Genomic DNA, 12,651 nt, shown 5'->3' with positions numbered 1-12,651 from the left:
ATCAGCAATTCGCTGTCTAGGGCAGCAAAGTTCGGATCTTTTCAGATGGAAAATGACAACAGAATTCTCAAGGTCCTAGGCTTTGTTATTATTATGCTGGAAACAGTAATATTGGCCAACCTTACCACAGTCAAATATTTCACTTTGCTGTGGTTTCAGAGGTTGTGCAAAAGCATAGAAGAATGCATACTGGGAACCGCACTGAAGAAGCAGTTATTATCCAGTTCTGGTTGCCACGTGCCAGTGTAAGGGAAGTGATGCAACAATTTTAAAATCCATTAGGCCTACCAGTAATGCAGGGCACCTCGTATGGGAACTCTTCCTTACTGTAGAGGGCAAAGGCCACAAATGGTCAAAGGTATGTGCATTTCAGGGATACAGATCAGATCTCATGTGGTGAGTCTGTTCTTTTCTCATGTTCCATGATGAAGACAAAGGGGGAAGTCAATGGGATGTATTATTCAACCTGGCATGGTGCACTGTGAGAAAGTGTCTCTTTTGACATGGTTAATCCCCACTTTTTGCCTGGATATTGATGTGATTTTGGTTGTAATGCACATGGTCCCTGCCAATCAGGTCCCTTGTGCCAGTGCTTCTTCCCCAACACTATTCCTCAATTGGCTTTTCAGGCCCCCTGTAAGTCCCTAGTAAAAGGTACCTGGGTGCCGAGGGCATTGGGACTAATGAGGGTCCCCTAGGGACCCCTTACCTAGGACATGCATACTGCCACTGCAGCATGCATGGCCTGGTGCAGACAGAATGACAAAGTTGACATGGCACACTAACTGTGTGTCATGCTAGCTAGCACTGCCTAAAAGGCCTTGCAAGCCCTAAGGCAGGGTGCACTGTATCCCACATGTGGGCGTATCTGCATGAGCAGATATCCCCTTACCATATTGGGGTATATTCCTTAATGTTGTAAATGCCAGAGAAGCCTTAGAGGGTACATGGGCTAGAAACTCAACAACTCGAGTTCCACTGCACCATGATGGCTTCACTGAACACAGGAGTGTTTGGTACCTAACCACTCCTCACAATAAACCCACAGTGATGCCAGTGTGGGATTTATTGTAACATGTACTCAGAGGGCACCTCAGAGGTGAAAACCTACCGACCCTTTTGTGGGCACTGACTGGCTTTAGGCAGCCTGCCACATACAGACATGTTTCTGGACCCCTGGGTGCAGAGAGCCTCTGATCTCTGGGACCATAAACAATGCACATCCTGGGCAGATGTGTCTCACATCCTCCCCCAGGATGGGCCCAGTGCTCGAAGGGGAAGCTTAAAAGGCCTGTAATGCATCTCTTTGTGATGCATCTCCCAGCCTCTGCTGCTAGGAGTAGCCCCCGGTTTACACCCCCACTTTGGGCAGAAAAAAACAGCGGGTAACCTTAGAAAGGCTAGGAGATGTGTCCACCTTTGCCAGCTCCACCACTCAGGTGGAAGAGGCGAAGTTAAGCACACTTTTCAGTCCCCTCCATCTTGAAGACAAGGGGACTTCTCCAATCAGGGTTAAGTCTATGACCCCTCCCACAGGAGGGTGGCATAATAGCGGGTGTAGTCACCCCAGATAAGGTGCCCATTGGCCCTACCTGCTACTCCCCTAACATGCCCCATAAATTTAGTATTTAGGTGGCTTCCCCAGACCCAGGCGTTAGTTACCTGCGCCTAAGGAGAAGGATGAAGAATACGCCATGCTGCAAAGCCTGAAGACTACTACTGACTTGGCCCCAGCCCTACCAGCCTGTCTCCAGCTTCCAAGACCCTGCAAGAAGACGATGCCTTTCCTGCAGCCAGCGACCTCCAAAAACCAGAGGAAGACTGCCTGAACTTAAAAAAAAGACCAGAATTCCCAAGGACAGCGGTTCTGTCCCAAAGAATCCAACACAAAGGACTCCGGTGCTCTGCAGATCCACAAGTCCTTCCCACTTTGCACCAAACGCCTCTAGCCTGTTTCCAGGTGAACCACCAACCCAGAACTGGTTCTCCAGCGATCCTGACCTCAAGTCCAGTTTTGGCTGACCCATCCTGGACTCCACGACAACGCCTGCAGACTGAATCCAGAGGCTACCATTGACAGCGACTGGCTCTGGTAAGAAAACGCAGTCGTAAGGCACTCCTGCACCGGAAGCCCCTAGGCCATGGTGAACTGAACCAATGAAATCCCTATGACCCCCTACATCTCTACTTACCTCTGCTGTCATTGGTCTCCCTCTTGCAACCTCCAGTGCAACGCCTGCAGCCTGTTTGTCGAAACCAAAGTCTCCATTAAAGTAGAATTTGCACCCTGAACCCGGCCATCCCTGTACCGCTGGTGGTGTATGTTTGGTGTTGCTTTGTGGCCCCACTGTGCCTGCTCTAACCCCCAAAGCTTGGCCCCTGCAGCCAATTTACGTAACTGCAAGCTGTGTGGCTCCGAGCACCCCCAGTCTCCATTGAAATGCATTGGGACGAACTCCAATTTTGACCTCTACACCAGGCCGTCCCTGTGCCGCTGGTCGTGCAGTTTTGGTACTCATCTGCCCCTTGATGACCCTTGGTCCCGAAGATTGGAATTGTAAGTGTGATACATACCTGTGTAAACGCATTATTGTTTTCCTCCATAGGATAACACTGAACTGTTCAGAAATTACACTGTGTTGACTTTTGAACGTAAGAAGTATTTTTTTCTAAAACAATTCTTACCTTGTTGCGAAGATCTTGGTCTTAAAATAAAATACAACAAACTTATTTTACTAAATGTGTCCATTATTGATGAGTGTTGTGCAGTAAATGTCTTACACTCCTCTGTGTTAGATCTAAGGCTGCTTGCCCACACTTCCACTATTCAAGCACTTTGGGTTTTACATTGAGCCCTGTACACTTTTGGGGAACCCCTGTACTCTGTGCATGGTATAACTACCTAGTGGCCTACCAGCTTCCTACATCACTAATTGCAAAAATGACTAGCTTGTTTCTGAACAAAACTGGAGATAGAGTTACCCAGGTAGCCAAACCTTTACTGGTCAATATTCTCTTCCTTAGCAGGTCTCTGGCATAGCAGAATGCAAATGTGTCAACCCTCCCAGATGCATTAAAGGAAGCTGCAAAGGGAAGTTACATAATAGATATCTTTCTCACAAAGGCAACATGTAGGGAAACCACCTTCTTGTGCTTTATATCTCAGTAGAGTAAACCATCCACACTGCCCATATGTGCCAAAACCTATAACACAAGCTCCTGTATCCTCATAAACGCAAAGATTCAAAGCACGGAGCTGTGACCACCCTTAGACAAATCACCATGAACTGTTTATCAGCTTTGTGCCTTCTATGTGTTGTGACAAGTGTACAGACAAGTGCCTATGTGAAATGACAGCACCCAATACAAATACTGCCCAGTAACCAGTAATTGCTCCATGACATAGAGGAAAATCCTCACAGTCCATATATAACAAGCCCTTGAGTATATCTCAAATGTTTGGAAAAAATGTATAGACTTGTATCTCAAACACCAGATTTTTCTGCTTTCCTCATTTCCAGGTGGCTCAAGTCTGCAAATTCAGCGAAAGTAGTGGATTAGGAATAAGTCTGGAGGCTACGGTTGGACATCATTTTCTTCGTTCAATTTTGCCAGAGGGCCCGGTGGGACGGTGCGGCAAGCTGTTCAGTGGAGATGAACTATTGGAAGTAAGGAAGACCAGTACAATTGTGTTTATAATGTGTAATTGATTAACTTTTAGTTGGTAGAGTTCAACTACTTTTATGGGAACTAAAGAGCAGAAAATGATGGCTGAGTGAGATTTCTTAGGCAGAAGCTTTGGACCTAAATGACAGGTGTGGCTCTTGGCCCTTGATTATGCTTGTGTACAGAGGCACTAAATGTTACCACCATAGACCTTGTTTGTGACCCCCATTAACAAAAAGTGTGCTATTGATAGTTCATGTGCTAACAGGAAGAACTAACAAGCCCAACTGCTGTCTCTCCTTGGAGACCAGGATGCAGTTGTGCCTGCACAAATATCAGAATTCGATCCCCTGATAAAAGCAGTGTTTCTGTGGAAAAAAAACCCTTCCTCCTTTTCGAACAGGCCAGGAACGTGCCCATCAATGAAGAAAAATAATCTAGACAAAATGCTGTACTGGTAGTCGGAGGGTCCGCAAGGGCTTATTTGTGTTTGCTTCTGTTATATGGCACAGACGCGCAGCTGTAGACATTCTATATTAGTGAAAGCTCACTTTTGATAGCGCTTTAACTTGCATTGTGTCTGCATAAGTCGGTGTTACTAAAACGTGTGGCCCCTTCAGTAATACCAGTTTGCAACAGGAGTGAAATAAGAGGCACAAATATTCTTTGTGTTGCATAAGCAGTGTATCTAATATTGTCCCTAAAGATCCCTTGAAGATGTATTCATTTTCAAGCTCTGTGTGTATATCCTAGTTTTAATTGGATTTCTGGAAATCTAGCCTAGTCACAGTAAAATGGAACAATTTCTTATTTTGCTTTAACGTAGAAAACAGTCTTTTTCTGGCGCAAAATCCCAACAACCGTTAGAGAGCTGTGAGAATGTGGTATTGAACTTAGTGAAAATATGATATATTAGCCAGTATTTGATTGATTTCAGCATTAGCACCAGCTAAATGTAGTGTTTGTGCACTTTTTGCTCTCTGCGATTCCTTTCAGTGCTGGATCTTATGAAGAGATTTCAGTTCGGAATGTACAACATCTTTTGGTTCCCCACAAATAGCACTCACCTGCCTTTGTTGCATAGAAACAAAGGAGTGAGAGAGACTAAGCCCCCTTTAATTTTCACATGGGTACTATTCAAGCTCCCTGGAGTACCAACCCAGCCTAAAAGTTGCGATTTGTATGGTGTTTCTTTGAGGATAACACATAGAAGAGACCTACCACTGCAGCTCTTGCTTGAGGTGGTTCTGTGGCCTTGCACTGTAGATTAACCGCAAGGCCGCTCTGCACTCTAACTCCTCCACTGGCAGATCCGGGTTCGGAAAGATATGTGTATTTCCTTACACCCGTAGTTTAATGTTTTACAGCATGGGTAGATCTCAGTTGAGGAAGGAATTTGAGTGGTTTACTTATGGGAGACTTGATTTAAAAAGGTAAACAAAGCTAGAGGCCGCCCTCGGAAGTGGCATGCCATCTGGGGGAGGTGGAATCAATACAGGGGGGGAATATGTCTAGCCCCTGATCTGGATCCCCCCGAGGAACAGCTTTCTTCTTGATCTTCTTTCCAGCTTAGTATGCAGATGTGATGGTTAATTGACTTCTTGGGCCTCTGCGTTCCCCCCGTTTTCCTCTTTTCACAGTACTGTAACTGTCAGACGATTGGGGTCCGGCTCCCCCCTGAGGGGCTAACACCGTGGGTATTCAGTGTTGTTGCCTTGCTGGGGTTTGTTGTGTGTTTGTAATTATTTAAAAATGGAACCTTTTCACTGCTCCTTCAATGCACTGTGGACGCTTCTTTGTCCTCTCCTACCGAAGCTGCCGAACCTCCGGGTTGTCGGCTGAATAGCTGTGTCCAGATTCTTGAAGAAATAAAGGTTTTATAAAAAAAAAAAAAAAAAAAAAAAAAAGGTAAACAAAGGAAGTCTGTGGGTTAAAGGTTTTCATAGAATTGTTTGCCCATGTGTCAATAAAAACTGGAGACCATCCTAATCAAAGTAGTTTTAAGCTCAGGCATGCGCCTGGCGTCCACAATAAGTATTGGTTTTAACAGTTACTCACCAATGTTTTTCAGAGGATTGCCATTTAATTATGTTAATATGGCAGCTAAAGGCATGCAATTGAGGGGAGTATTTCAAGGAGACGTGTGGGTACCCTGCTCCATCCTTTCACTTGCGGTCGAGGAAAAGAAGCTTAATCTTCCATGTGATTGAACATAGCTCTTTGCAGCATTTATAGATGAATAGCAAAAGGTCAGTCTCTTAAAAGTTGTACATCTCTTATAGATCAGTCAGAGCCACAATGACCATTCTTGGGTCAGAGGCAAATTACAGTGGCTGCACCGCCTGCTTTCACACTCTTGTTCTAATTTGAAGGATTTTTGAAGTAGGCCAGGGATGTGCAGTGCTAATACCACTCATGTATCACAAGACAGGAGAACTCTCTGCCAGTGAAGCAGCTGGTGTAGCTGTGTCCCCCAGCAGTCTCAGCCCTGGTCTGGTGATCACTTAGCTTCCCCACGGGGCCACAATTAGCTAACTGGGCAGTGGTGGGGGCAAGAAGGCAGTTTAGCCTTTGGCACCCTTACTGATCTTGATTTGCCCATAATCATACTCTTTTGTCTTCTCTCCCCGAAGAAGATTGTCTTTAAAACAAGCAATGGCAAAGCCAATAGGTCTCAAGTACGAAACAAGAGTAGTTGGCTTAGTCGGCGTTTCGCCATGTGTACTTCAGCAAGGCTGGAGTGCAGCATGGCTAGAATAAAATGCCAATAGGTCTAGTCTGCTAGGGCTATTGCCTTTGCAGTGTCTTTAGTCATTTTATAGAGCAGTGCGGCTGCTGTGCACCATGGCTGAAAGTAAAAACAAAAAAAAGAGAAAAGGCTAAAAAAGCGCTATGACTGCATCATAGTGTGTTTGGTTCAGCGCTTTATGAGAGGTCAGTCATTCTAAGAACATTGGAAGGAGGATAAGATGACATCACAGTGGTGCCTTTTCCCCTGTACTGAAACCACACTCCTAGTTCAGCTGTGAACCTGCTGGCTCCTGCACAGCAATGTGCAGTGAATAGTGAGCTGAATCCTTAAGAGGCGAACCATGCTCCAAATGTGGGCGCGAAAGTAGGCCCATGGAGTTGAGGTACCTTGTGGATGTTAAAAAGAGCATATTAATTGACTTACTATTCCCCAAAAGGGTCACAGTGGGATTATCTATCACATATAAATACTTAGAAGTAGAAACTCCACTTCTACTGTGTGATACAAGAGCACACCAAAGCAGCAAAATATGGCGTTCTTTGGTATTTACTGAAAAACAAACATTCATCTTGGTGCTATTTTTTTATCTGTTAAAATAAGGTTTAACTGAAAACCATAAACCCTAACAATATCTAAAATATTTTGTTGGATGTGAGAAGTGGGTGGTGGGGGGTAAATGAAACAATTAAGGATGGCTCTAAACGCTTGTTTCCAACATCAATTGATATGCTGAAGTACTGCAACAACCAAAAATGGTGGAAAATTCACAATTTTCCTGTTTTGTTTCTTGGAGAGAGCCCCCTCTAACCATTTTTACAATAGTAGTGATCGCAAGTTCTGTGTGGCCTAACAGCTAGAATAGTCAACCTCGAGGTTGGGGAACCGGGTTCAAGTCTCGGCAGGGACGCTCAACATCCTGTGATGCCAGGCAAATCATTTAATCTCCCTGTGCCTAATGAAATGAATGTGTCCATCTGTAATGCAACTGGTGCTCATGTAAAGCACTCTGATACCTTTGGATCGAGGTGCACTATATAAAACTAAAAAAACACACAGTAGGGTAGCTGGTTTGAGCAAATTACTAGGCCTGCCTTTATTACCTAGACCAGCCCTGACATGAGTCTCATGGATTTATAAATCTACATCTTTATGTGGGGGCCCACAGGAAATATGGCAGGCTAGTGGTAAACAGTTTTACCTTGAAGATCTCACTCTTTGAATTTTTGTCTTCAGGATGCACAAAATGTATTTACCAAGGATTTGACTTTGGTGGCATTATAAATTGGCCTGTGTGACTGTGCTTGTTTAATGCAAATGAAAGCTTTGCAGGTTAGTTTGTTGTAATGCTTTAATTTTTTTCTGGCAGGTGAACAATATATCTCTTCTCGGTCAAAATCATAAAGATGTGGTCAATATTTTGAAGGAGCTGCCCATTATTGTGATAATGGTTTGTTGCCGACCTGTTCCCCTTCCAACCAGGGAGAGTGAAATGGATGACCTCAACTTCTCAGAAGAAGTAGACCAAGACCAATCAGCAGAGGAGGTAATTCAATTCACTACATTGCAGCTTTTTTTTTGTTGCTATTGACAACATACGTATTACCAGTTTTTATTCAGATGTTCAAATCCATCCAACAAATCATAATCACATTGTCTCTATTGATGTATCATTATGCCATGTGTAACATATACATTTCTGAAATCTTATATCTGAAGACCATTTATGCTAATTATTTGTGGTTGTTGCTTCTTAAAACACAAGAATTTGTAAAGCTTTTTAAGAAATGTCAATTTTAAACAATTAAAATAGCCATGATAAACTTTTTCTGGTTTTTTGTTGCAGGGTGTGTTGAGTAAGCATGACTGAATGATTTATTTAATTATTTGAAATGTAGCCTTCTGAATTGTGTTCATGGAAATTATCATGCCAGCAAATGAATTTACATAGTTTCTTTTTCAGGATTGTATACCATACTGTATCCTTTCTGCCAGCAGACAAAATGATAAATGATTGCCCAAAGTGGCCATTTAACATGGCCTTGTTACTTTCCTATTTCCAAAAAACTTTGCTGTAACATTGTGGAATGTGGCAGACTTCCCGAGAGCCGGCTAAAAATTTCAAAGAGGTTTTCACACCAAAACTCTTTATACACATTTTTCTGTGTTGGTTGATCTGCCCATTTCTGTACTGTGCAGGCTATTTAGTAGTGTCCTGAGTAGTCCTATGAATCATATATTACTTAGATTGCTCTAACTGCTGTAGACAGGTGATAATTCTGTTTGCTTTGACTGCAAGGGCTTACATTGACAGAAATTGGCTGTTGGATGCAGCTGCTTAAGGCTACATACCCCCAAATGTGAAGGCCAATGAAGGTTAAGTTATAATGGCTACAAAGTATTCTGACAAATGCTAGCTTAAGATATTTGTGATTCACAATAAGATCCACATTACGAGTGGCCTTGTAATTGGTGTGATATTTATCACACCCGATAAAATTCCTCTCCTCCAATTCAAATTTATCAGATGCAATAAATATCACCCAATTATGAGTTTTTGAGGAACACCATTCAACTTTTGTTGCTTACCGCTCCAAATGCATAAATGTTCTGGTAAATTCCAGACATTTGCCTCCTGATAAATATTAAAATATACAAAAAAATATTGGCTGAAATGCTTGAATTAATCTGACCTATTGGTAATAACTCGGGCGGCATCCCAATCCATCGTTATTTTGCACACCATTTTGAACCCAGCCATATGCAAATTAGTCTTGACCCTGCTCCAGTGGGATCAGTCAAGCACAAACTCCCAAACCAGGTCCTCCTTGAAGCAAAACACAAGCAAACCAGAACCGGCTTCGCTCTGTAAGGGCTTATCAGCCAGGTATAGCTTGATTCCAGTGACACAGTTGGCATAGGACCCACATCTGTGCATACCGTCCCAATTAACGTGACACACTAAAGTATGCAAAGAAAGTGACGGATAGAATGCTTGAAATAATCTCAGCCACTGGTAATTACTCGGTCTGCATCCCAATCCACTGTTATTTTTGGAGCAGAGCAGCGCTTGATTGAAGAGCACCAATCGGCAAAACTGGTCTTGCATTGCTTCTGTACCAGTTCAGGGAGGACTGGTCAGGCCGTTTGGACTGGACTGTTCCAATGAGGAGCAGGGTCAAAACTGTTTTGCATATGGCTAGGTCCAAACTGAGGTGGCATGGGTAATAAAAGAACAATGTGTTGGAATGCTACCTTGAGAGATTGCTAGTGGTTAGACTTACTGCAAGCATTGCTCCCATCACCTTTTTGTGTTCCTTTTAAATAGATTTGACTTGCCAACATTTAGTAAAAAAGTCTCCATTACTATATGTGTGGTAATATCCGTTACTGCACATAACTTAGTTAACTGGACTGCACGTAATGAGGGTCTAAAAGTTCTGGTTTTATCAAACCATCCTGATTTACATTACTGATGGATACTTCTAATTGCAGATTCCTTACCTTTAGAATATCCCTGGCATCAGACAGGAGGCGGAAAGGCCTCCCAGCAATTCCTCCTGCACATTAACTGTTGACATCTTTTGGCTCTGCTGTGGTATCATACTTCTCCAGAAATGATGGAGTGAGGTAGCATATAGGCACCACTACTACACGCTGACACCAATTCCTCTGTTTGTGCTCTTCTCAAAGCGGTGCTTCTGTCCTAACTCTGTTGGTTCTCTGATGACTCCAGAAAACTTTCAAACAGTGGGCTTGCGAAGATGTCTTCAATGAATAATTATTCTTCCTACTACGTTCTTCATTTCAGGTGTTGTGAGAGAGCACGCTTCTCATGTCAAGTCAGTTGTCATCAGAAGTTCAAGGATTTAGTCTGAAGACTGATCTGTTTCTGTCTCTGGTCTCCTCAAACCACATCTTCATTGGTGCAGAAAATAGTTGTTTTTAAGTGTCTACCTTATTTTTCATTCCATTTTATTTCATTCACTAGGCAGAGAAGTGCATTACAGAAAAAAGTAATTTATATTACCTAAAATCCAGAAGTCTCCATTTTAGATACTGTGTGTGGTATGTTCATTCTAAATAGTATCCAGAGAGCCAGGTTCAAGGTTTTCATTTGGGCACCCATTTCATATGTTTTTAGGTCTCGTGACGTAAGCAGCGCATGCGTTGCTCTCGTCTTACGAGGCTTCTTGGAATCGATACGATTCCAGCAGCCTCGTCCCTGCTCTGCCTTCAGCTTTCATTTGTGCGCGTCGTTTGGCGTCACGAATTATGCCAAAGGCAGTGCAATGATTGCACTGAAGGCATGCCAATCATTCCTTGTTGCCACCCTGTCTCCTTTTAGGCACACCACTGGGATTGGATCGTTTACGGGCGGATTTACACTCTTTCCTTTAAAGGACGCGAAGCACTATTTTTTTTCTCATTTGCAGCGCCGTCCACACGCTTGTAATGGCTGCTGACTTCCTCTCCTGCTTCAGCCCCCCACCCTCTCAAAATGTGGAATTCTGCTGCATCATCAGCGCACTTTATCTCTCTGGTGTTTAGCTTTTTAAAGCAATCTATTCATGCATTCATTTGCGCATTATGATGAGCTGACGAGTATATTTCGTGTGAGGCAGGGTTGGACCACAGAGGTAAGTTTGAATGGTTCTAGTTAAGGATACAATGTATATTTGTAATACATGTTCTGGTTTGCAGACATGAACCCAGTGGTCTTCGGGGTAGTTAGCCAGGCCTTGGAAGAAACGTGGGCTCTCGTCACACAGGGAGTGCAGCGTCATCTTAGATCTTGCACGGCAAGGATGCAATTAGCCCCAGTGGGACACGCGCTTGTGCCCTGGTGCAGTGCACATGGAAGCAGGGCCGCGGGAAGCAGGGCTGCGGGGACAGAGGTGCCTGGATGGTACTCGGCCTTTGTGTACATTATCGTGCCCCTCTGTCGGGCAGCAGCTCAGTGCTGTATTTAACGATTGGAGGAGATGAGACCCCCTGATGTACACACACTCGCTCTGCATCAAGAGGCAGAGAACCAGATCAGCAGAGCTGCTGTAGAGCTCGAGAAACCAGGTCAGCAGAGCTGCTTTAGAGGGAGAGAACCAGGTCAGCAGAGCTGCTTTAGAGCCGGAGAACCAGGTCAGCAGAGCTGCTTTAGAGCCAGAGAACCAGGGCAGCAGAGCTGCTCTAGAACCAGAGAACCAGGTCAGCAGAGCTGATTTAGAGCCATAGAACCAGGTCAGTAGAGCTGCTTTAGAGCCAGGGAACCACCAGGTCAGCAGAGCTGCTTTAGAGCCAGAGAACCAGGTCAGCAGAGCCGTTGTAGAGCCAGAGAACCAGGTCAGCAGAGCTTCTCTAGAGCCTAAGAACCAGGTCAGCAGAGCTGAACTAGAGCCAGAGAACCAGGTCAGCAGAGCTGCTTTAGAACCAGAGGACCAGGTCAGCAGAGCTGCTCTAGAGCCTAAGAATCAGGTCAGCAGAGCTGCTCTAGAGGCAGAGAACCAGGACAGCAGAGCTGCTGTAGAGCCAGAGAAACCAGGTCAGTGGAGCTGCTTTAGAGGGAGAGAACCAGGTCAGCAGAGCTGCCTTAGAGTCATAGAACCCGGTCAGCAGAGCTGCTTTAGAGCCAGAGAACCAGGTCAGCAGAGCTGCTCCAGAGCCTAAGAACCAGGTCAGCAGAGCTGCTCCAGAGCCTAAGAACCAGGTCAGCAGAGCTGCTGTAGAGCCAGAGAAACCAGGTCCACAGAGCTACTTTAGAGGGAGAGAACCAGGTCAGCAGAGCTGCTTTAGAGCCAGAGAACCAGGTCAGCAGAGCTGCTCTAGAGCCTAAGAACCAGGTCAGCAGACCTGCTCTAGAACCAGAGAACCAGGTCAGCAAAGCTGCTGTAGAGGCAGAGAAACCAGGTCAGCAGAGCTGCTTTAGAGGGAGAGAACCAGGTCAGCAGAGCTGCTCTAGAGCCTAGGAACCAGGTCAGCAGAGCTGCTTTAGAGCCAGAGAACCAGGTCAGCAGAGTTGCGCTAGCTGACACTGACTGACTGACACTGACTGACTGACACTGCCTGACTGACACTGACTGTCTGACACTGACTGTCTGACACTGACTGACTGACACTGACTGACTGACACAGACTGATACTGACACTGACTGACTGACACTGACTGATTGACTGCCACTGACTGACTGACACTGACACTGACTGACACTGACTGACTGACACTAACTGAAACTGACTAA

At 44.7% G+C, this 12,651-nt stretch overlaps 1 protein-coding gene across 1 annotated transcript in view; it reads left to right on the top strand.

Moving 5' to 3' along the window:
- Positions 1–12,651, top strand: part of MPDZ (multiple PDZ domain crumbs cell polarity complex component) — a 798,673-nt gene that overhangs the window by 180,898 nt on the left and 605,124 nt on the right. The window contains exons 14-15 of the mRNA XM_085633687.1: positions 3,522–3,668; positions 7,785–7,961. Coding sequence (XP_085489813.1) covers positions 3,522–3,668; positions 7,785–7,961 — 324 coding nt within the window. The remainder of the gene's footprint in view (positions 1–3,521; positions 3,669–7,784; positions 7,962–12,651) is intronic.

This window comes from Triturus cristatus, chromosome 2_1, assembly GCF_964204655.1.
Source record: "Triturus cristatus chromosome 2_1, aTriCri1.1, whole genome shotgun sequence".
In the NCBI taxonomy this organism is placed as follows: Eukaryota; Metazoa; Chordata; class Amphibia; order Caudata; family Salamandridae; genus Triturus; species Triturus cristatus.
Note: the sequence above shows the minus strand (reverse complement) of the source record. Positions and strands in the feature narration are given on the sequence as shown.